The sequence below is a fragment of the Pyxicephalus adspersus genome, chromosome Z, assembly GCF_032062135.1.
Source record: "Pyxicephalus adspersus chromosome Z, UCB_Pads_2.0, whole genome shotgun sequence".
Lineage (NCBI taxonomy): Eukaryota > Metazoa > Chordata > Amphibia > Anura > Pyxicephalidae > Pyxicephalus > Pyxicephalus adspersus.
The window spans coordinates 32,944,518-32,970,049 of NC_092871.1; the positions used below are offsets into that span (position 1 = coordinate 32,944,518).

The 25,532-nt window shown below is 36.2% G+C and overlaps 1 protein-coding gene across 3 annotated transcripts in view; it reads right to left on the reverse strand.

Moving 5' to 3' along the window:
* NRK (Nik related kinase) overlaps positions 1-25,532 on the reverse strand; it is a 136,713-nt gene that overhangs the window by 87,711 nt on the left and 23,470 nt on the right. For all 3 annotated transcript variants that reach the window (XM_072430790.1, XM_072430791.1, XM_072430789.1), the window contains exons 3-6: positions 12,409-12,465; positions 4,526-4,651; positions 2,641-2,751; positions 760-850 (exon numbers count right to left, since the gene is read on the reverse strand). In XM_072430790.1, the coding sequence (XP_072286891.1) occupies positions 760-850; positions 2,641-2,751; positions 4,526-4,651; positions 12,409-12,465 (385 nt within the window). The remainder of the gene's footprint in view (positions 1-759; positions 851-2,640; positions 2,752-4,525; positions 4,652-12,408; positions 12,466-25,532) is intronic.

The window sequence follows — 25,532 nt, forward strand, 5'->3', positions numbered from 1 at the left end:
TTGGAATCACTTGATATTTTTAGGCACTCTTACAGAAAGGATTTCCTAGAGATTATGCTTGCCATTTCTTCCGAAATAATTACTTATCCTCCATTTTCTCTTCCAAGTTCCTGTCTACCGTGTTTTCTTGTAGTTTCCTCCATGCTGAGTATATGACTACTCTTTGTGTGTGCCACATACTGGGCAGAACAAGAAAAAATGGCTATGCTTGTTCTGTTCTATGTGTTGTTGTATTAGAGAAAACAGTCTCTAATATATACTATATTTACTGTGCATTCATTTGGTTGGAGTCTGTTTTACTTCTATAGATCAAACCAATTTAATTGATATTTTGAAGGTTTATTTTTCACTTAAAATGGATATAACAAAACCCTTTCACTAGTTTATTTTAATAGACCTGAAATGAGCAAATGAGAAGCATTCATTGTAATGTAGTCTTTAATTCGGGATTTTTATTGCAGGAAGAACCTGAAACACTTAAACAAACCCACTCAAAACCTACGTTATGTAAGTAAGACATATTCATTAACTGTGGTAATGTGATTATTTGTTGAAATCTGTTTTTCTTACCTGTAGCTTTTATAATGATAATAATAATGGAATTATGCTAGAATCCCTATTTAATGTACAGCGCTGCGTAATATGTTGGCGCTATATAAATCCTGTTTATTAATAATAATAATAATAATGCATAGGTTTCATTTTAATGGCATAACAGTCTGTGGTCTCCCAGTAAATGCATTTGCTAGATTTACTTACCCAGCTTCACTTCTGCGTTTTCTGTGAGAAGAACATTTTGACCTTTAATATCTCGATGGATTACATGGTGAGCATGCAGGTGAGCCAGACCCTGCAAAAGAAACTTTGTTTAGCATGAGATCTCCAGAAAGCAGGGGGCTGCATATAGCAGTTTATATTTAGGGCGGTGGAATGGTGGAAAATGGTGGTAGATAAAACAGCGAAGAGCTAGTTCAGAAATGATTCAGAAACGACACAGAGCTAGAATATTAGGAGTAGATCTAGAATACGTCTGAATACGTTCAGGACGTCACATTGTACAGTGACAATATGATTGTTCAAGAAGACTACATTTTATCATTAAAAATCATTGATTTCTCTTGCCTTGAGAATGTCATTTTCTAAACTGCCTCCCACCCAGTCATAGAATATTTTAACAGACGTTTAACCAGAAGAGAGGCTGCAATAGGAAATGCTCTGTGACATATTTAATAACCTAGCTATAAACTGCAGATATTATTTTTGTCATCAGCTCGGTCCAAGAAGTAGATGATGACCTGGATGATCCCTGAATAAAGGTGGTACCATCCTTAAAAAAAAAGCAGATAAAAGCATTAATGGGTGGAACATTGAGAGGTACTAAATACCCATAGATATTTAGATTACCTATGCATTTACTTGACTTGAAAAAAGTATATCTGTTACTAGGTCAATATATAAGCAGCACAGATATTTTATAATGCTTTTGGGCTTTATATTCTTTTATAAACATGTGTAAACATGTAACCATTTTATTGTATTTGTAGTGTAATTTAGTGAAACATACATCCCCCCCAAGACTAGACTCCTTATTTTGTATGCCTTGTCCTCCCACTGGATTGAGCTTCTTAGGCTGTAAGCAAGGCCTCACATAGCCTACCTTGACTTTAAGCTAACCCTCACTCTTCCATTAGACATGGGAAGTCAAATGCAGATGAAACTTGAACAATAAATTTGGAAGGAGATCACACCTTTTCAATTTCTGGAAAACATTATTATACTTTAGAATATACAGTTCTAGTAAATATAGCAGCTCGTAGTACTATACTGTGAGCTGCTTAGGCTGTATGCTATGCCTATTGTCCCAATTGGCAGAGTGCTAGAACTATAGAAAGAATTATTCTTTGTACACTGTGGGCAGGGTAGCCTAAATATTAGACTGTGGGCCCATGTAGGCTTTATGGTGAAGTTCATCCTCCCAAATAGCTGTTGTGTGTGGGTGTAATACAATGCCTCATTCGTACACTAGAATGTGAAACAAGTTGGTTGTCCACTAGGCCCCATCTTCCTGCTGTTATTTCTCCCCCCAAAAGTTGAATATTACTGGATACATAGCTGTCTTTGCTATGAGAGCTATGTACAGTGGCTAGATTTGTGTGTCCAAAATGAACGTCTTGACGTGAACTCTAGCATCTGTGCAGCCTGACATCATTTAGTGATCTGTCCTGCCAGATCCCCCTCCATCCCCATCCCCTTAACACCTTACTTGCCTATCTACAACACTACAAATGGTTCTCTTGGTGACATTAGGGTTCAATGATGATCCCAATCAGTCATGTGACAATGCTAGGGCCTAAAGTTTGGCTAAAGTCCTAGGCACTGTCACAGGTAGGGAAGTCAGGTGCTCCCCCATACCTGGGAGAAGTCTCACCATCTGCAGAGATACAAGGACTTTCAAGGCAGCACAGGCAATGTGAAGCTTGGACTTAGTGAGTACATGGGTAATTCTCCAGTAACAGAAGTGAAGGCTGAAAGATTTTAGCTAAAGGAATGATAATATAAAAGGGTATTATTCACAAAGCCTGCCATACCATGATTTGTAAATTTACATTCAGTTTATTTCAGGATTTTGTACATGCTTACTCTTAGAACTTCTCTGCAAATATATGCAATCCAGTCTTCTTTAAAGCAGTTGCCTTTTGTCTTTTTCACCAAGTCTGTAACAGACCCTGCTCCACAGTATTCCATTACCAGCTGCAAGAGACAATACATTTTATTCAGCAGAAATACACAGAAAAATATACCTGCTCTAGTGACTTAGTCATTGCCGTTTGTTTTCTAAAGCTCTAGAAAAAGGTTTAGAAAGTTGGACTGTTCATAAACATGAACTGTAGGTCCTGTTATTCCATTCAGGCAACATGACCTGAAACAAAGTTATTACTTTCAAACAACACTATGGATAGTTGACCTTGTACAAGATCAGCAAATTAGGAAAAGAGAAAAATAAACCTGTGCTTTTTGATATTGGAATTGTTGTGCTGGTATAGATTCCAATTTTGTGTGTACTTGAGCTGCATTTTCATACCTTCATCCAACTGTTTAGGAACTTTAAAAAATACAACTTTCAGGAAGAGTTGGTCACAGAGTCTTAGGGGAGAAGGTCCCAACAAGAACCTTCCTTTCCTCCAAGTACTTTGGTTTATTCCTATAGTCTGATGGCATTACTGGGTAGCCTTTTGGACGGCTGCCTGCAGCTCACCCACATACCACAACTAAAATACTCCATACGAGAAGACAACACTTTATCTTCCCCTGCTGAATCACTGTCATTTACTTGTACTAAGACAGACAGAGATGTCATAACTATTGTACATATGAAGGTCCTAGAATAAACATTTCAAGCTTCTATCACACCGTTCACTCCACTGGGACAACTGGGAACACCAGCAGTATGTCCAAATTGATATTGGCCTCACTATCAAATCACTTACAAGTAGCAATTCGGTATCACAAGTCTCCTAATGCGGTAAAAAGCCCCAGCAATAATACTAAGTCTCCCTTACCCCTGACGAAGCCTGGTATGGGCGAAACACGTCGGATGGGACACCTTACCGCCATTGCTAACCTAGTATGATACTAAACGATATTGCTATTTTTTTTTTTGCGAAACTAGTGGGTATATGTTAGCCTAGGATTCATTTATAGAGACACAGCTCCTAATATTTTAAATTATGTTGTTGGAACAGTAAAATTGTGTTTTTAAATTTAACTCTGGTTGCCCTTCAAAAGCCTGGCTTTCCCTCCCTCCTCTTCTTCTCTTTCTCCCACAGATACATGATAGCTTTTTCATGGGATGGTCTGATATAAATGGTGCACTCTACTCTGTAAAGTGTTAAAAATGATCAATGCTATATAAAGTAAATAAAATAAATAACATCTGCTTGGATACAAGTAAACATCTCCTAAGAAAATTGTGGTGTGGTTAGGTTCCTCAGGTACATGAATAATGTTTTGCTAGTTGCACACAATACCCCTGTGTCCGTGCTTCCCTTGGCAGGTTGCCACCCTCTTAATACTGTGGCTGAACCTGCTCTACAGGCAGTGGCAAACTGTTGATGAAAAGCCTAGCCTAGAAAACTAAGCTAGCATTGCTGTACTGATCCTTTATTGTCTATAAATGTTAGTGCTGGAAAGAAAAATGAGAATTTGTATTCTGTGGTTTGAGACTGAAGCATAACTCCACAAATAACTTTGATGGGGCACTTCTTTGTTGCCCCAACCCATGGCTAGCCCCTGTGGCTGTATAATCAGTGCAGTCATTGTGACCCCCTTCCTACAATGAAGTGGTGCATTCATTTCATTATGCTATAAAAACATATAAATGAGGGAATTTACCTGTTTAAAATATGATGAAATATAACTTGAGTAGTAAGTACTTATTCAAAAAGATGAGTACTGATCCATTAAGCTGGTTCTGTTATTTATACCCTTAATAATTGATAATATAAACATGTAGGTGTTCAGTTACCCAGAGTTGGTCATCCTGTCCAGCTAAGCCTTTCCTGACAAAAGCTCCATAGTACGTAGCAATGTTTCTGTGATGCGAGTACTTCTTCAGCATATTAATTTCAAGTTTGATTTCTTCTTCTTCCTCCTGTAAAAAATAAAATGAAGAATAGGAATAAAGAATAAGGATAAAAAGTTATTAATATCCATCCAACATCTGGAAGACGTATTTTAAAATTCCCAATATTGTGTTGGTTCATGGATTTTTTTTTTTTTGTGTTAGGGCAGCCAATACATATTGTGCAATAGTGTGAATAGGCTCACTCTAACTTTGGTAGATGCTGTTTAATGCCTGACAGTTTTGAACTTTATTGATAACAGTTCTACATGTTTAGGTGGAATGTCCCTTAAATGCTTTAAATATGGATGATTCAAGAAAGATATGAATGCTTTGAATCGAGGAGTTTTGGTGGAAGTTTTGTATTCATGTTAAATATATTCTAGATTTATATTTTAGGAAGCAGAAGGAAGGGTTGTAGTTGTATATTTCTGCAAATGTTTGTTTTCATTGCTCATGTATGAAAAAGATAACTAGAAACACAACATTATAATTGTTACCATGTTTATGCACTATATGCATTACATGGTATTTTCGAAGGAGAACATACAGGCTCATTTCACTTCATGTTTTCTTTTGTTTGTCAAAAATGAATGTTTGGATATTTTTATACAAAGAGTAATTGTCATTTAAAAACCTATGTCTGGTAAGGCTTTGAAACTCCTATGTAAAACAAAAAAAAATGACTGCAAAAGCACAGAGTCTATTTTATGCACAAAGCTCCTGTTTGTCTATGGTACAAGCAACCAAAAGTAAACCCAGTAGTATGGAACCATAGCCATGTACACACAGGGAAGCAATACGTATATCTACTAACTGGAGACTACGCACGATGGAACACTCCAGATAGGGAATGCCTTTGCCATAACCCATTTTAGGAATCAATGGTAATGGATATCTGTACTTTACATTAAAGATCGGGAATGCGCAGAAGGAGCTTTTTCTTTAATGGAAATGGGAAAAAAATGCTGATCTCATGCATGCACAGTGAATTTGGCCCTCTTTTTTTTTTCCTATGTACCGCAGGCTACGTCACCCAGTCCCGCACCTGAGCAGTGCAAAATCAAGTGGAAGAAGGGGAAAGAAGTTGGCAGTGCCTGACACTTCCTCAGCGATGGGACGAAAAAGGATTATTTTATTTTAACAAGCTTTTATATTAAAGCTCAATAAATACAGCCGGAGTACATTTTTAACATATAATGAGTTCATATCTTCTTCCCTTTTTTCAATAGCTGCAAGGGAAATTGGAGATAGTTGGCAATTTAATAAGCTAAAAAAAAACTACTTTTGAGTTAGAAATCTTGCTCCTATACAGATGTATTCTTGATGCTGACAGATAACAGGATATGAAGTACTGCTGTATAAGCAATGGAAGGTAACCATTGCTTGTTTTAAGATCTGTATTCCATACCCGCCCTGTAAGATGATACAGCAGCATTTCCTGACTTAAGTCCAGCTGACCCCACAGTGACCGGGAGCATTCTGCAGTCAGATAAAGCAAATTGTGTATAATGCAGAAAGTATGGCTGCTAAGAATTCATGTCATCACACTATTTTAACTCATTCCATCTAACTGTGGAACGTGATGTCATTTTAGGAATAATCAGTACAAATCCTGTTACATGGAAAGTAAGTGTAAAGTCTGCATACCAAGCTGTACTATATATCAGACTAATGCCCCATGGGAGTCACTAACCTAGGCCCCTGTAATTTAAGTGTGACAAGTTTGATAACAGTCCTTTCTCCATCCTCAATACCCAAGCTTTCATTGCCTAACATTGCAACATTGCTCATGACATGAAGGCTAGAATTGGCTGCAAGCAACAGAAAGGTAAAAAGTTAGCTATTCTGCTTTCACATAAATTTAAACCTTTCCGGCATTTAGGCTGGGTCTACACAGACGTTTTGGGATGTTTCCCAGCGTTAGACCCCACATTTAATTTTTTAAACATCGCAAGCAATTCTGGGGCTTGAATTTAGCATTTGGAGGTCATCTGACAAACTTTCTGTAGCCCCTAGGCCCAAAAAGAACAATCTTGCTTTCATCAGTCCATAAAATCTTGCCCAGTTTCTCTTTACAGCATTTGCTTTTCTTTCTAAAATAAGAGGCATAATTTATAATAAATAATTGTTTCACAGAAAATGAATGACTGCCCTCCTTGAACTCCACACTGCTATTATTTTGACAAGCCTAATATTCTCTTTTCTTCACTTTCTGCAAAGGAATATTACAAATTTAATATACTTATGTTTTGATTTGGAATAAAATGTGCAGTGTTTCCCATGCATGTGTGTGTATGGAAATAAAAGCTTTCATAAGGATTTAGAGCTTTATATACGTTTTTTTATATACTATCATACTGAAGGCAACTGTTTTTGTTTGGTGACCACTGTCAGCTGTAAAAATGGGGAACACATTCTACAGGAGCTGGATCTATCCAAATTTAGGAGACTTCCTAAAAGGTAAGGTTTCCAAGGGGGCTATTTATAAAGCATTGAATCAAATAATAATCAAACAGGGTAGACAATCACTGCCATTTAAAATACATGGAGATTTATCCACAAGAGTTGTTTGTTAGAAATATACATCTATGTACAAAGTATTCCTGGCTATTGTAAGAGCACTGTAGATTGTTGATCCTGCAATCAGTTGATAATAGTAGTTGTAACAGATTGGGCCATGCTTTTTAATGGGTTTTTGAGTTTTGTCTTTATACTGAATTTTATTGGCATACATCTTTTTTCATCATAATTATAGAAGCTTTGGTGCCAAAGATTGAGTTCCTATCAGTTCCAGTTATGATTTGACCCTAGTTCTGGCATAAGTAGCTAAATAAGTGTGTAGACCAGAGCTCTTCTTCAAGCAGTATCAAAATATTGCTAAAGAACCTAAACATTCAGAATTATGAAAATGTATATTGCCACATGCAAAATGTAAGTAAGTACTCTGGCAAAATGTGTCAATGAATAGGAAAATGGAAACTTCTTCTATGGAATTACAGCTGTGATAAGGAAATTTCTGATAAAACCCCGAGACTTGTACACATTCAAAATAATACCTTTTATTGTTAGCTGGTAATAAACATATAGGTGTACCTTTTTAATAAGACCTACAATAAACTAAGGAGCAGGAGCTGTAAACATAACAACAGAATGACCAATATAAAATGTATCTCATGTATGAAATGTCTAAAAACTGTCCTCCCAATAGCAACCTGACCCTTCCTAGTTGTTAAACAGTAGTTAGAAAACGTAAGTTCAATGCTTCCATGTAAAACAAGCCATTTTTATTTTAGACCACTTTTAAATTGTGAAGCATACAATTGGTAATAGTCACAAATCAAGTATTTTCCAATAAAGCCTTACTCTGACCCCAAGTTAGATCTTTCTTCTTTTAACCTGTTTGCCCTCTCCTAGTTTAAAGTTTTCACACTCCTCATCATGGACACTCTTCTGAGATCATCTTTGATACCTCCCTGGTATTTCTAATCTTACAAACCCTTTTCTATCCATATCACAACACGACTTCTTGATGTCTAGGTTTTCAAACATCAATATTTTACCTTTTTCTGACATGGATTTGAAATATATTGTTGACCTAAATGACTTCTCCTATACACTCCAACCCTGTATGTTACTTTCTATTGTAAGTATCTGTTATAAGACAAATGTATAAACTATCTCTATTGTTTTTTTAACTTGTCGAATTCTACAGTGGTTCTCAGAAAAATACAGTAGACCTTATTTTATAAAAACTCTTTGAAAGACAACACGTTTTCTACCTTTAGAAGTGGTGCAAGTCTCCTTTTTGATCAAAATACAATTATTGTCTACCAAATCAAATTAAATTGAGAATTTTTTTTCCTAAATGCATATTAGATATTTATTTTTGGTTGGGAGACATAGCCCAAAGGGGCAAGATCAAGGGTGGCTAACTCTGAAATAAGACTTGGAGCACTTCTCAGTATTCTCTGGCATTCATCTTTGACTTCTAAGTGTTGTCCTTAGACTCTTTGTTTGTTGGTATTTGTTTGTTGCTATCGTCCCAGTTCAGTGTTGCAAAGTTCCAATTATCCCTATGTCATATTTCATGATGGGAGTATAAGTGCTGGGGTATTTCCTACACTGGAAGAACTGAAGAAGCACATTGGATAGACTGTGAAACCTTTTCGACATTTCAAAAACAATTTCATTTGAATGTGATTAAGTTCTGCTGGATAACCAACGATGTGGATTAATCAGAACCATCACAGACATATTATTAACTTTCATGGTAATTTAGTAAATATCCAAATTAGTTACTTCTCCAAGATTTTCATCATTTATTAATCTTTGTGCACTGACAAGGTGCTAGGTAACAGGTTAGTGATAACCAAATAAATATTTTGTCCTCGTCTATGGTTTCCTGGAGACTGGTTTTAAAATCTATAGTGCACCACAGATGGATAAACTTAATTATTTCATTTTGTCAGGTCCAGTGACCACTACAGCTGCTTTTATACAATACAATAAAAAGCTGATTTTGTTAATGTGCCTCAAATGAACGTCTGAACAAACAACTCCTTCTTGTGTCTGCAAACTGTGTTCCATTTTCATTTTATTGTTCGCTGACCTTACACCAGTTGGAGCAAGCTTCTCTCTAATTATCTGTTATGTAGTCCATTGAGTGTAAAGCCTTCATAATAACTAAGAGACTTGCATGACCCAATATAATTGATGGTGCAAAACAAAATGACTGAGATGGGCTTCCACTGAAAACTGGGAAAAGTTACATTTATAAATCCACAGTGAGTTTTATGTAATGTATTTCCTGATTACCTCACTGAACATAAATACGGCTGGAGAACATAACATCCAACCAAACCCACTCTTGAAGTCACTTGGTTGAAGCAAGTCCTGATATGAGTCACTAGGGTGTTCCCCATCAAAGTAATGATTAAGCATCCTGATGGTAATAGAATGCTAAAACATTGACGTTGTACATAATATGAAACCAAACAAATGTGAGATGAGCAGCATATTATGTAAAAAAAATAAAAATACTTTTTCTATAACCCTAGGGGATGGCATTTACCTAAGCTTTTAGGATAAAAGGGAACCTCCTGATTAATTTAGGCTCTCCAAGGCTGGAGGGGATACACTTTCATCAGTGAAGCTAGGTGATCCAGCAAATCTGGAATGAATTTATTAAAAGTAATTTGCTATTTGTAAGCCAATGTTTTCATTCGTGTACCAGATTCATTCCAGGTTTGTGGTGTCACCCAGCTTCACTGATGAAAGTGTATCCTCTCCAGCCTTGGACAGCCTAAATTAATCAGGACCTGTATGTAACTGCCACAAAAAATGACCCTCATTGGTACAAATATTAACCTTTTTTTTTCCAAGTGGTATTGTTCTGTATACCCATGCATACCACTTTGAAAAAAAAGTGAATTTAGCTGAAATGTTGCTCTCAAAATAGAAAATCCAGCAAAAGGCAATACATCTCCATCCATTATGATCATATCTGTTTTTTAGGGTGTATGCAGTGGAAATAATACAGAAAGCATACAAATACTGGTGCATTTTTTAAAGGGGCCCACATCTCTCTGAATACACAATGATTTATTTAAGTGGCTTTAGGCAAACACCTCTTGGGTTAAAATGATTTATAGTATATATAGGCTATATCATTATTAGGAATGCTATGAATGCAATTCTGTATCATTAAGTAAAACTACATTTGGAGGTGGAGGAGACTGGCCCCTTTACTATGCTAGCTTTGCTATGGGGCCCATTACACATGGTTAGAATACTAATCCCTGCTTTTTGTAAAAAGTAGTGATGCTAGAAGAAAGCAAACAGGGAACTTTTTTGCCTTGTGACAAGAATAACAAAGCAAGATTCCAGTTTTTCAGCCTTGCTGGAAAACCCCATACGTGTTACTGATCTTCTTCCTCAAAATATAAAGGAGATGTCGCCAGCAGATTTGCAGCTGCTATTTGTGTTTATTTGCAAGATAAAAAAAATATACAAAGTGGTTTTTGCTAGGGATTTTCTTTACTGTCCTACAGAAGATACTAGGCTGGACGTGTCCAGCACAACAAAGAAAATGACTGTTGTGCAGAGGAAAAGGATATGGTGGGTTGTGGCAGAAGCAGGAAGTTATCAGTCTATCTCTGGAAACAGATCATCTTAAAACTATGACCAAACTAAATAGTTGCTATGTAATTCTGAATAAGACATAAGAAAACGGTCTTGAAAAAAATTTAAATATAATAAAAAAATACATCTTACAAATCTATCTATGGAAGCCAGCACTGAATTGAATACTACACCTGGATGATTTTAGTTCTTTGTTTTTCATACAGTGAATGTATCAATGTCTCTAGTAATACCTGGCTAAAACCATCATTGCTGAAATCACTGTTTTCTGCTGCTATCCTGTGATATACACAATTAGCACATAACACAAGAGTGGCAATAAACCATTCTGAACACAGGACAATCAATTGTTTTTTGACCCACATTCAAATGTTTTAACAGACTTTTAACATTTTTTTTTTATTTGCCATATCCAAGCCATCTCTGTACAGATATATACTACATGTTTATTTAGGTTTATTGCACTGCCATGCGTATTAGTTGCAAAGCTTTCGTTTATTTGATTCAGCTTCTTTGAAATCTTGGTGTCAGAGCTGGTAAAGAACAACTAGGGCCCATGCTGGTAAATGCTTTAGTAACTGCCTAAAGTTTGTCCAAACATGGTTATCGCTTGTGTTAATAAAAACTCGTACTTTTAGACGTTTCTAACCAAAGTCTTTCTTGCCAAGATTGCATTAAGTTTATCTGTAACACCAATAAGTTCAGTGCTTACAGCTGACCGATACTGACCTACTTAAATGCTAGTGTTGAAGATGCCTTTAAAAGCCCCTACCCCTTGTCTATTTAGAAAAAAAAATTTAAATGTCTTTGCAAAGGGGCTATCTCAACTAAAGTGGTCTACTTTGCCAGATATGTCGCTCCCTACTCAGTGGCAGCTTGTGGCAGTACCTGTGCTTTGGGAAGGAGTAATATGTGATCCCCTCTCGATGAAAGACAAGTAATGTCACGTTGATCTAATTAGAAAACTCTACATATGTTTTTTCTTTCACTGAATTTTGGTATGCACAAATCTTCCAAGTTTGATACAGAAGTGTTAAAGTGATAAAGTAGTATTTCCAGCAAAAGGCCAGCAAGTCCAGCTTTTGATTTAGCAAAATATACATTGGAGGGCATTTTGGTTCCCTTTTTCATTCCAACATATCCTACAGATAAGGATTACCTTTGGGTTCCAAATCCTACTCTATAGAAGCCTATCTATGGTTATCATACACTGCATTGATTATGGACAAAAATCTTACAGCAGCTGTTTTTAGTTTAGGTAAAATTTTAGACTATACAACAGTGATTGGATTTACATTTGGTCAAAAAGAATTGTTTACATGGAGCTTTACACTAAAAATAGGAAATAAACCTAATATTTGCATTATGTAATTAAATGAGACATATAAATTCCTTCTGTACCATGGAGAATGCATCTGATAAATACCAATAAAGGCACATCCTGTAACTTAAATAAGGATAATAGCACTGTGATAAAGTTATGTTTATTGTATTTCTTTTTTAGTTAAAAAATCACTTCTCTATGCTCATGTTTTCCTATATCCGTTATTAAAATTTGACTTGAATTTAAAAAAAACATTACAGAAAAACATTATTTAAAAGACAATTTTTTCACATCATAAGCTGGAAAATGAATCACTTACCTCTGTGACATTCATCACTTTAATTGCTGCAAGTTGCCCTGTTTTAACATGCCGGCCCTATGCAAATGATAAAACAAAGTTTGCTTAGCACTTTTCTTGAAAACAAATGATCAAAAGAAAAGCAGGAATACATAATCGAATTTAGCAGCGAATATTTCTTAACTTTGATGTTAGTTCTTAGATCTCCGCCACAGTAGAAACATGTTGCAAATTTTCAGACTGAATGCATGTGTTTGTTCAATTTAAAACTAATCTGAACAATCGCTTTTTATGTTTCCATACCTGATTATGAAAGAAAAATTGTGAAATAAAAGCAATGTGTTTAATAGTTAATTTAAGCAGGAAAAGGGCAGGAAAGATCTTGTTTTATGTTTAAAATTTTATTTAATGAATATATTGCTTTGCCTGAATGCCAAATTGTTACTTTTTCTATATCTCCTGTTTTTATTAAATTAGGCCTTGCCATAAATGAAACTTTTAGAGTCCCATTAAAATCCTAATCATGCCACAGAAAGAAAGATCCAGTTAATTAAGTTTCAGTAGCTAAGAGAACAGTGAGTAAAGGCACCTGATAAAACATCTCCAGTGTTTTCTACTAATGAATGCTGTTCTCTGACATGACTGTTTGTTTGGCCATTATCTGCATCATTTAATGTAACTTATGGTTAGTACCTGTTTTCTAACTGCTAAATTAGGAGCCACTGTATGAAACTTCGTCTATTCACCAGGCAGCCTTAATTACTTAAGGGGCAATAGGAGAAATGATCTTCAGTTAGTATAACTTAAAACTCCATGACAAGCAAATATTGGCTAGACACAAGGAGAAGGACCCTGCTGGGGGGCGCACCGGCCAGAGCCGCGGACCGCCGAAATTTTCTCGAAGATCACCAGTAGTCTGTAGACCACCGGTTGGTGACCGCTGCCATAGGCTGTGCAGTGTAATGTGTTACTGTATGTATTACTGTTTACAGTTTGCTCTTTTTAATCCTTTTTTGTTTTTAGTAAATGTGTTTTAATGTTCATTTTTTATGTATGCAAACACTAGCTGTTGAAATTTCCCAAGAACTTCCATGACAATGGTATCAATCCTTTGAATAAAGCTGCATACACACATGTGCAATTATTGTCATTGGAAAGGATCTTTCACAATTCTTTTCCAACAACTAAGGACTGCATGATGCATGAATGAGTGCTGTACGTAAAGCACCACTCTATGGAGAGGAGAGAAGGGAAGCGACGATACTCTCTCTCCCTTCCCTTGCATTAGGATTATTCGTTGTCCATCGTCCTTGGATCCACCAGGACGGTCGTTCAGACGATGGACGATGGGTGATGTACACGTGCCAGATTCTTGTCCGATATCGGCTCTAAAGCCGATTATCGGGCGAGAAACATTGGATGTGTGTACGTAGCTTCTGAATGACACCTCTGGTAAATGCCATAAAATCTGTTATGATAAAAAAAAAACTCTTTAAGGAAAAACAAAGTGGGACAACATCTTTCTGGCAGGAAAAGGTGGAATAAAAATCTGTTTTGATACTAACAAAAGAAAAGGAAACTGCGAAAATATCCTGAACTAATAAACATTTTAGGTCTGTCTCACATTGTGTAGATCTCCTCTCATGGGGAGCCAGATGTTGTCTCTTTAGGTGTCGAGATGATTTTTTATCTGTCAGAGCTAAAAAGTATGCAGCAATTGTATCTTGATAGTCATTATGTCGCCGCAGCATAAATCATATTGAATAATTGAGTTGATTTCCCGGCAAGTGATTTTAATATAACATAATCTCAACAGATCACATGTCTTCATGTGCACCATTTAATACGTGCTTGAAAAGTGCAGTACTTTAACTGTAGTGCAGTAGGGAAGGTCCGGATATAATTGGTTGCTGTACATCCTTCAAGTACGGAAACCAGTGCTAGAATATAAAAATACATTTTTGGAATCTCTTTCCTGTGTCTGCTGGCTCCAGCTCAATTAAGGAAAAAACACATTTCCAAGCGTTACTTCAGATGAGCCTACTTATATTTTCACCTAAATAAATTTGAGCCGCTTCTAAAGTATGGCTGAACTTTTTAAACATAGTGACATAACAGGCTGCAGCAATCAACCAGCCTATATTATCTTACCATATAATTACAAAGACTGCTGATTTGGGGGATAATAAACATTTTATATCCTACCCTAAATACAGTTTCCCATAAAGGGGATAAGACCTTTAGTTCATGCCATATTTTACATATCAAGTCTGTAAATGAATGCTCTACTCAGTGATTTTTTTTTACTTTGGCTGAACCAAAAAACCTATTTATTACTAGTATCATGTACTCTCTAACAAGTACTTACAGGTGTAAACTGACTTCTGCATAAGCATTAAGATGGTCAAGGACTCCAGATCCCCATCATCAGTGAGCAAGGGAAGTGCAGACTTAGCAGTGCTGGGGAAGTTCCTTTTGGCAGAATAATTTGCCATAATATGCAAATATGGTGTGGCCTAGGGGCCCAAAAAGAAATATTTAATCTGGCATTATACTGTTTTAACTTTTTGGCTTAATTTGGTGGGCTGTTACCCTATGAATATGCTGAGGGCACCTGTGTGTATCTGGGATGTAAGACCCCCTGTCTAACATTATTGGAATTTGTTAAAAAGCAAATTAAAACTTCTAAAGTTTCCAAGAGATACTGCATAAGGTAATTGGTTTAAAACATAAATGCAACAAAAAAGCACATTCAGTCCAATATTTAATGTGCTGACAATCACTATATTTACTGTCTGACATTTACTTTTTTGTACATCAGTTGCACAGCATGTCCAAATATTACTGTGCAGCCCAATAAGCACCAGACATTGAAAGCGCTGTCCAAAGCACTCTGTATCGTAATGGACCAGGTCAGACACGCATCCTTCCACAGCACTACAAGTGCACATAAAGGATACTTGTAATGAAGAAAGTAGATGCTACTCATCTTTACCATGACCTATTTAATGTACAGCGCTGCGTAATATGTTGGCGCTATATAAATCCTGTTTAATAATAAAATAATAATAATGATCGAGCACTGGAGGGAAAAAAACTTAAAAAGAAAAAGTCAGACACTTACTGTAGGTTGGTAATACCTCCCTGAATATTATTATTGGATCAAAATGCACTTAAAGGTAATACATAAGCAATACATTTCTTCCTAATTGGTAAACTTTTGGTGATACCATACTTTACTTTTCTGGCACGTGCACGAATGTCTTCTCCCATTCCCTTAGGATTTTTGCATCCATATGAGCATTGCGTGTCTCCCTGTTGGAATTATACATTAACCTGAAACTTATTTCCTCTCTAAGACATAATCCAGATTGCCTGCCTTTGTTCTTGTCAGATATCCTTTTAAAACAAAGTGTACTGATTGAGTATTGATCCTGATTGTGATTCCCTGCTTCATGTGCAGTAATCCTAGATGAAGCAGCTCTGTGACAAAGTTTATCCATGAAATTGTCAGTCAATCTTTGGGATTGCTGGATCAAAACCTTTGCCGTTTCGCAGTTGTAAAATGAAAGTGTGGCTTAAAATCAAATGCATACAGATAACATGAGAAGCCAAAGATTAAACAAAACGGAGTTGCTATTTTGTTCTTTTCTTTTTTAAATACTTTTGTGTAATTGTGTATACTTTTAACGTTATAGGAAGTGTATAAACATTTCAAAGAATACCCGTTAAAAAAGACTGGGGATTCTTTTTGGTGATCTGTATTCTTAGACCTTCTAACCCATTACCCTTGATTTTTTTTAGGAAAAAAAAAAACCTTCACACAGAATTCCTGGCATTTAGACATTAATTTCTTTAATTTTCCTAACCTCTGAACAGATGAAATGCATTTTAACTGTGGACAGTACCTTCATGATATCTGGTATCTGTAACCCGAAGAGCTGAATTTCAATTATGTTTGCTCAGATATGTGATGGTAATTGAAATGTTAATGCCAAATTAAAAGGACTTATGAATTTAAAGAGTCATTTAAACCCTTGGTTATATCAATAAAACCAAATTAAGAACTACCAGCTGTGCTTCCCACATGCTGAAGATAAGTTCCCACTTCTGCTTCCTGTACATATAGTGGTTAAATGTTGAGTTCTAGCACAGGTGCCTTGTAAAAACTATTTTATCTTTTGTCATGCAAAAGAAAAGACCTACTGAGAGAATTTTAGATTTTTTAACTATTCAGTTTTAAACAACCATTGGTAAACTGGAACACATTTTTTCTGGTAATAAATAAAGCAAGAAAGGTTTAGAAGTTGTGATGGGATTTTATTGGCGTCGTCATTGGGGAGATCGACACTCTTGGTGTTTTTCCTGGTCACATTGTCATTGGGGGACATAGTGAACGGAAATCCAGCATTTGCTTTCTGAACAGTAGTCATTTGAACTGCAGTAGAGAGTATTTCTCCCAATAGGTGCTCCCTTAAGGGATGAATTCAGCTTACCTCCTGCCATTTGGAAAGCATAGCACTAAAAGCAACATACAGTATGTTCTCAATAGGGACATCAAGACCAAAAGAAACCTGACACAGGTTTTAACTTTTTACTAAGTTAGTAATTTAGCTGACTGGGAAGCATTTATATCTGTATTGTCATCATAACACAACTCAATATTATTGGCATACCAACATTTTTATGTAGAATAATTGGTGCTTGGAAGTATGTAAGAATTACAAATATAGTATGTAATCTTTGCTGTTTGTTGACCTGGAGAAATGGGGTGAACAGGCACAGAAACAATTGTCTAGGTTGTCTCATTCCTCTACATTTGGTGTCCTCTTCATTACAAGGAATAAATAATACAACAGCAAAAAAATTATTTCTTCTTAAAGCAGATGTAAAAAACTGTTTTTATCAAAAGTATTTGAGTTCCTGTAATGTAAAAAGAATGTGCAAGATGCTTCAAATTTCCAGATTTTATTAAAATACTTTATAGTCATACGAAGAACATCTCTTATAAAGCAGGGTGACTTTACTATCTCCCTAGCTCCTAATTGTTCTTTCGCATTGTTATCCTGGTATATTTTGTCCCGGTGGACAAGTACAAACCCACTAAAGAAAAGCTGCACTTCAATTTTTTTAGATTTTAAATATAGTAATAAAATATTGGTACTAATAGGTCATCCAGGTTGCCTCCCCCTCTGATGTATTTTACTAATCAGAGTTTAATTGTAGAATGTTATCCAGGGGGATAATGATCTGGTCCCAATGTTGTAAGAAGACTACAAGTGGCTGCATAAATAAACATTACACCAGCATGGTCTACTGTTCCCAAAGCAGAACAATTGATACTTGGGGCTTTAGCAAATTAGGTTTCAAATTTGAACTGAGGAATGTGAGCTGCAATTGTTGAGGTTCTGCTTATCATGCTAACTTTATGGCATTTCTCAGTCACTGACCTATAAAAATAATGCAAATTAGAATAATTGACTTCACATGGTGCATGCTTGTTCCAGGTCATTGACTCAGTTGAGCATTGAAATAAATATGAAAGACAACTATCATTTCCAGAAGGGGGTCAGCAAAGGCAGGGTCTACATTTTTTCTAGCAAACATTTCCTTGTAAGACCCATTCGCACTTATCTGTGCATGTACACATGTTTTTTCTTGTTTTGACATGCATTCAGTTAGCAGCCTATTATTTTAAATGGCCCCTTAAACACAGTAACTCAAAGGCATCTATATACTTGGTACCTTTCGCTTGCACTGCACTTTTTGATGAATTATATCTATTTAGGTTTGAATAGAACAGCAAGAACCCCTGGCAATGAAATCATCCAAATTTTGAGTAACAGAATAAATAAGAAATACAGTTTAATCTACAGTTAGCCCCCATAAATCTGTTCTATATGATACACCACCATAAAAATGTGAAGGGGACTTTTAGGCAGATATAATCAGAGTAAATGTAAAACCTAAAATGTATTGTAATATTGCTAAAATACAAACAATTAAAAAAGATCCTAAATGATCTCATACAGATCTCAAATATTTCACGACACATTTCATAGACAAAGCTGCTTCCTTGGGCGATGAACAAGTTGCCTTCCCAGTGTCTTTTAAATGCATTGTTACTACCATTTGGTGTGTATGCGTATGTGTATATATATTATCCCTTAAAGTAGATTTGATCCCATTATTCTTCTTTTAAAGGTAGAGATTTACCAGTTGGCTAATATCACTAAACACCCTTGCAATGCAGTACAATGCAGTGTCTATCTACATTAGCTAGTTTTCCTATCAGCAAGACATATTTAGATTGTGTTCCTGATGCCAGAGCTTCAGTGTGCAGACATGAAATCAATAGCTAAGATATGCATTGAAGCACAGGTTACAGGAGAACATCTGAGAAAGAGAGGCCCGTAGCCGTAAGAATTATGCACAGGGCCACATGATGGGGGTGGGAGGCCTAGCCCAGGGGTGTTAAGGGTTAATAAAATGCAAGGCTAGAGGGGGCTGTGCCAGTGTGGAGCGTGGGGTAGGAGGAGATTAGGAATAGGATGAGTTAAACAGAACTGAGAGGCCCTATTTTAAAAAAAAAAGTTGCCCACCCACCCCTTTTATAGTTATAATTATAATTTGAACGTGTGGTTGGGGTCTTGGAAGGCAAGGATCCAGTACATTAGTAAAGTGGTGGAATTTGGCAGGGGGGGATCCTCTTTGATGGGGTCTCCCCCTTTATGGTGAACAGATGATTATGGCTCCTGAGGCGGTGCTGGGCAGCTATGAGCCAAGGTGGAGATGTTCGAAGAATTAAAGCCCTGTTGGCTGTGGATTTTGCCTTCTGAGACCTGCAGCCTGGTTGTTTGGGTGTATAACTGGGAGTATGGAGTTTGATAGCATTATGGATATTGTTGTTATGGTTAACTATTATTAAAAGGGAGGAATTGGGTTGTTGGTTAAATAGGTTATATTCAATGTAATATGTTTGCGTTATATAATCCGGTTAAGTAATAATAATAATAATGGAGTGTTATGTTATGGTAATGTATGCTTGCATATCAAAAGTGTAAATTAATTTATTTATTTGTGATTTATTTATTATTGGATATTTCCTAATTACTTGACTGGCTAATTTATTTAATGGTGTTTAAATATATGGCTGCTTGCCAGCCAATTGAAATCCAAGATGTCTGAGTATTTAATGGTGGGGGAGTGGTTGGTAAGCAGGTGAGGGGTTGGGGGGAGGCGGAGGTTCTGATGGTGGTGGTGAAGGATGGGCTAGAAAGTCCGAGCTACCCTCGTCATGTATAGTATAGTGGAAAGCCATGATTGTAGAATTGGACTCTTTTGGTATATAATCCATGAACCTAGTGGATCACATACACTTTTTTAGATATGAAAATCTACTTCTATTTAAACTGCTGTACAAAATAATATACAAAATAAGATAGTCATTTATGGTTTTTAGGCTGTGCTTGCATATTAGTGGTTTGCTGTCAACTACTACAGAAAAACCTTGAACCTAGAATTATCAAAAATGATATCTGTGGTGCAGTACTTGTGGAAAAACAGCTTTCATTCATTTTTTTTTATCAATGTACATTCTAAAGCCCACAGCAATAATTTATGAAATAATTTAACACACATGGAGTGCTTCTTAATACACTTTAATGTGGTATGAAAACAAATGTTGATTTAATTTAAAGCATATCTATTTACCTATCTATGTACAAATGTACATTTTAAAACACGACAATAAGATTATTTACATTTTGTGTTTATTTAAACATATTAAAAAAACTACACATTTCCTTTAAGGGAACATCTGAAATATTCTTTCAGTAGATCTGCAGTAAAAGCAAAGGGTATAATCTGTTTGTGAAAGCAGAATGTATGAAGAGCAATTAGCTTCATTTCCCTGTTACACAATAAAAGAGCTAACAACTACTTGTTTATATTCACTGATACTGGTCTGAGGTTAAAGGCAAGTCATGAGAACATTTATACATTGCAGTTTAATTGTTGACCACAAACTGAATATAAACACTAGCAGATGGGCAAAGAATGTTTTACATTGCTAAATGCAGTTATGAAACTCAGAACGCCAGATCTATGGAACAAAGAGCACTAGAATTTTAACATTTTTAATTAAGCAATGCCAATTAAATAATGATGTAACCTACTTCATATGAACTTCAAAGTAAGTTGCCTGTTGGTGGTTCAGTTAAAGAGCTGCCACATAGCAAAATACAAAAGCCTCTGTTGGAAGCAGCCCATTCTGGCTCCCAGAACACATATTAGCTTTCCTGACATTCGGATTGAATATATATTCCTTTGCGGAGTAGCTTAAATCAGGATAGATTTTTTTTCCTAGTTTGAACTTTGTGTATGTAAAGTAATAACTTTTTTATTTTGATTAGAATAGGAAAGGGTTAGACCCACTGTAAAGACAGAACTGTCTGTGTCTCACGTGATTAATTCTTTATAACTATATCACTAAAGTGAGATAAAGTGATAGAAAATCCTTAATTGTAGTTGTTGCCAGGTAAGGATAAATCTTCCAAATTTGCATATAGGACTAAAAGTGCAGGGAAATCTCCCCAGTAATACACAGACAACAATGGATAGCCTGATGTGTTTTTACGCTTCCCTATTCTATTTAAAACTAAAACCATATGACTATACCCACATTTAAAATTCTGCACCCTCTTCCCCTTATAATCGGCAACTGTAAATGTAATTTCAGTTTAAGATTCAAAAATCATGCAGTTACAGCGTTGACCCCTTTTATGCTTTTTTTTATCATTTGGTACATATGCCCTACCAGAATATTAGGTAAAAATGGAATATAACAGCAGGATTTGTATTCCTTTAATTAAGAGATGAGTTATGATTATATCTGTAGAAATTTTGTCTTTTTTTAAAGTGGGGAATCTGGCATTCCCTCAAACATCTTCCAAATTTGCTTCAACAACAGTAATTTATTACCACTAGGGAATGTTTGGGGGAACGTCAGATTCCCTGTTTTATATACAGAGCCCTATGTGTTGTTTAAGTAGTATACCCAGATTATTGATTTAGCTTTCCTTGGCTATTTCCCCTGTTGCTACACCTTTATTCCGGAAATACAACCTATCCTTTAAATGGGTAAAGTTGACCATTTTGTGACAAAAACATTGTTGGAGCATCTAATTCTGCAGCTTAAGTCTCCTCCTCACACAGGAAACAACTAAAACACTATTATATGTTCTGACTTGACTAACATTTCCCTAGTAGTCTACCAAAAACATATTAGCACATTCCAATATATTTAGAACTATGCCTCTCACTTCTCATATGCTGCTTCTGCCACTGACATAATTTCACAATTTAGAACTCTATCTCTTGATTCTTTCTACAATCTTGCCCATCTATGTTTCTCTTTTTTTTAAATTTTTACTTTATATACAAAGCTGCCTACATTCCTCACTCCTAAAATTTCCTTATCTCTATATAACCTGGTATGCCTCTAAGACTGCATGCCTGCAGGAGTAGATTCTACTGGTACGTATTAGTAGTTATGTTTAACTATACATTGGTATGTATCTGCCATGAAAAATGTTATATGTTGTATTACCTATATTACTCACGCTTGTTAAATGGTGCTAAATAAATCAATGATAAATTAGACGTGTGTGGGGTTGCATATATGTTTATAAATATTTTCTTTAATTCTTTATTGCATTCCTTAACAAAGTATATACAGACCTGGAGCGTACAGGAACATAGAGGAGGGCCTGCGTAACTGTGAGGGGCAGGTAGGGTTAGCGGTGGGATGAAAGGTTATAAAGTGATGAGAGTGAGGAAGGGGGGTTTAATCGTTGGAGGGGTAAACGAGAAGAAATCCTCCCACCCTTCTGCCCAATTGGTTAGGAGGAATTTGCAGTGGTGAGGTCCTTGTGGGTAGTTAGTTTTGGGAGTGGTATCAGTAGGAGTTAGAGATCCATCTTTGGTTTGGAATTCTCCGGATTGTGGTGAAAAACAGTTATGGTTGGAGTCATTGGGGGGAAAGGACTGTGAATATTGGAGATATCGTTCCCGACATGGTTGGGGTTACAGATGGGAACATTTATAAACTGATGGCACAGATCCAAAATGAGGGGTTAGTGGATGGGAGGAGGACCTATTTATGTTTGTAATAAAACGGCCTTTGTGCCATTTAGGTACTTTAATGTTTGTGTGGGTTGAAAGTTGGGAGGTAGGGGGAGGTAGGTACTAAATGCGATTCTCTGCATTGCCACAGTCATGTTTTCCCTTCACTATCTGCTTTTTTTTTGTACCAGTACAAGATGAGTGACTTTGGGACAAGAATATTCAGCAATTGCAAACTTAAATTTATAACCCTTCTCTACTCTATTAAAAAAGCTTTTCTTGCATCCTGTCCAATTAAAACAATTTGCAGTCTTTCTGATCCTGTGACACCCTCGTACCTGGACAATAATATGATATAATAATGATAAAAATAATAAATGATTAAAAAAAGCACATAAGGGTTTGGAAGGTACTACTCGGAACAAACAGGGTGGTTGCCCTTTGGCTTCATTTTCATTTGTGGGTGCTTGCATATATACTATTTGCTTGGTAACTAATTTTTGCAACACCTTCTTGGAACATGATTTGGAACACCTGCTTTAAATCTTAAATTTTGTTTTAATACCTGCATTTAATGCTTTCAACATGCATTAAATATAGGGCCTATTTGTATTTCCTTTTTTAATATATTGGTAGCGAGTACAGCTGACAACTATGCTAATTATCCTTTTAGAAATGTTTTTTCTTACAAATCTATAGAACCCTATAATGATTACTGTGAGATCTTTTTGTTAAGAGAGCAAAGGTGATTGTTACATATCAACTGCATAAACGTCTGCTTTGATCTATTGTACATGCTTTTTGTTAGTATTTCATGCTTGAGTAATATTTGTCATTGCTAATACATAAACTGCTCATGTAGCAAACCCATTTTGGTGATTTGCACTTTTGTAAAACTACTGCTGGGTTAGTACCCCACCACCAGTTAGATATTGCATGGTCTGTTCACCCATCTTTATGGAAATGTCTTAAAGATGCTGTTTTATTACAAGCATTAAGCAACATTTCTTACTAAATACCAAAAAGCTCCTAATTTGCTAAAACTGAATGTAGAATTGGAGTAATGATCGTCTTCTGTGGGATTGCGCTACTGGAGACCATAAAGGATGATTTATACCTCAGTGGTGACAGCAGTGTCAGAAAATCCATCATCTCTTGGCAGTTAATTACCAGGTTTCCCCTTGTAGAATACAGGGTGAGTCTTGATGGGTTTATCACTGTGATTCTATCTGGGTCTTGTTCTTCTAAAGTTCTGTCTGTATCTATTCTGGTGTCGTAAGCAAGAAAGAACACCACTTGTGCAACATGGGGTGGACAGTACACAATAAACCTTCCTGACCATTCCTGACCATCATTTTTGTTTTGTCATGAATGTAAGGCATGTATTGTCAGGGTTTTATGCCAGGAGGATTTCATTTAGGATTAGTAGACTCTTAAAATATAACACCTGGCAATCTGGGGAGCAAGTGTTAACATTTTAAGATGGCTCAAGAGATTTCCAGTGCAAGCCTTTAAATGTTGTGTCTTTCAAATTTGCCAGATTAGTTACTAAATAACCATTTTTCCCGAAGCCATCCATGGCTAACATGTTACAGCATTCTACTGCTGAACAGCATACAAGGCATATGCTGTCCCATTTTGTATTCAACTGCATTGCTAGTTATTACAGCTTACAAACTATAATATTCTGCTACCAAACAGTTTATAGGGGAAGTCCACCCAAAAGTAATATATGGTATTTTAGTTTCTGGCAAATTTTTGTCTGGGTAGGTTTACACACCTGTGAGAAACTCCATTGAAAGTTCGCCTGCAGTCACAGCTGATAGGAGGCACTTGCGTGCCTCCTCCAATCAGCTGTGACCGCAAATATCCTACGGTCACGGGCTGCATAATAATTAACCACTAGTGCCCCGGGACCGCAGTGGATTCTCAGGGCTGCAATCATTCTTGCAGCCCTGGGAATCCTGTTTGCGATCCCCAGCACTAGAAGTTAAATAGGAACAATTTTAAATGGTTTTGAATGGGGAGACTTGTCCCCATTTAACCTCTAGTGCCGGGGATCGCACACTGAGCTGATCAATGAATGCAGCCGGCGCTGGATTAATTGATCAGCACAGCCCGCAATCTTTTTTTTTTTTAAATTCGAGCTTGAACGGCGAATTTACACCGGCCATTGTCGCTTACAATTTTAGTAAGCGATAATGGCCGAATTTGCAGCGAGATCCAGTTTTGAAAACTCTCTCGTTCATCCCTAATAGTAATATGAATTTTGAAGCAATAATATGAAGCCAGTGAACACCTAATATAGGGCATGATATATTTCTATTTGGTCAGTTGTGTCACACCGAGATCCTTCCCACTAATATTGTGAATATTCTAAAATTGTTTTAAAGTCTTGCCATAGACATGCTCCCACCTGTAATTTAAAAAGAATGAAACGATTTATTAGGTAAACATGTTTTTTCCTAAAATCTATTCTGACCTTAGATCATAACTCAGAATTTGAACTATCTGAGCTCTGATCTTACCTGACTATATAGTTGTCATTGTCCTACAGCCAGATTAAGTCAAACTATATCTGTCAATTACAGGTAAAGTATTTCTCATTAAAAAAAAATCTGAATTTGTGAATCCAATCAGATTTATCAACTAATCTGATTTGAATCTTGTGCTCTGAGCACCTTTACTAAAAACATTATGCAATGTAATAGAGCACTTACAAGCTTTCATAAGGCCCTTCTCTCCCAATCATGGGCCTGGTATTTGGTATATTACATATGTTGATATTTAGACTTTAAGATATTAAGGTTTTGGTACTTCTATTCTCTTTATATATGGTGCACATAAATAGGTTATGTTTTTTTTTCGTGGGTTTGCTTGGAGGAAATATTTTAGATTTTACAAAGGCTAGGGATTATTATCTCAATTCTAATAAAGCAAAAATTGCATTCACTCTGCAACTGCCAGCGTATACCAAGTGTCCACATAAGATGTGAGATCTGTTCAGTCAGTAGTGCTGC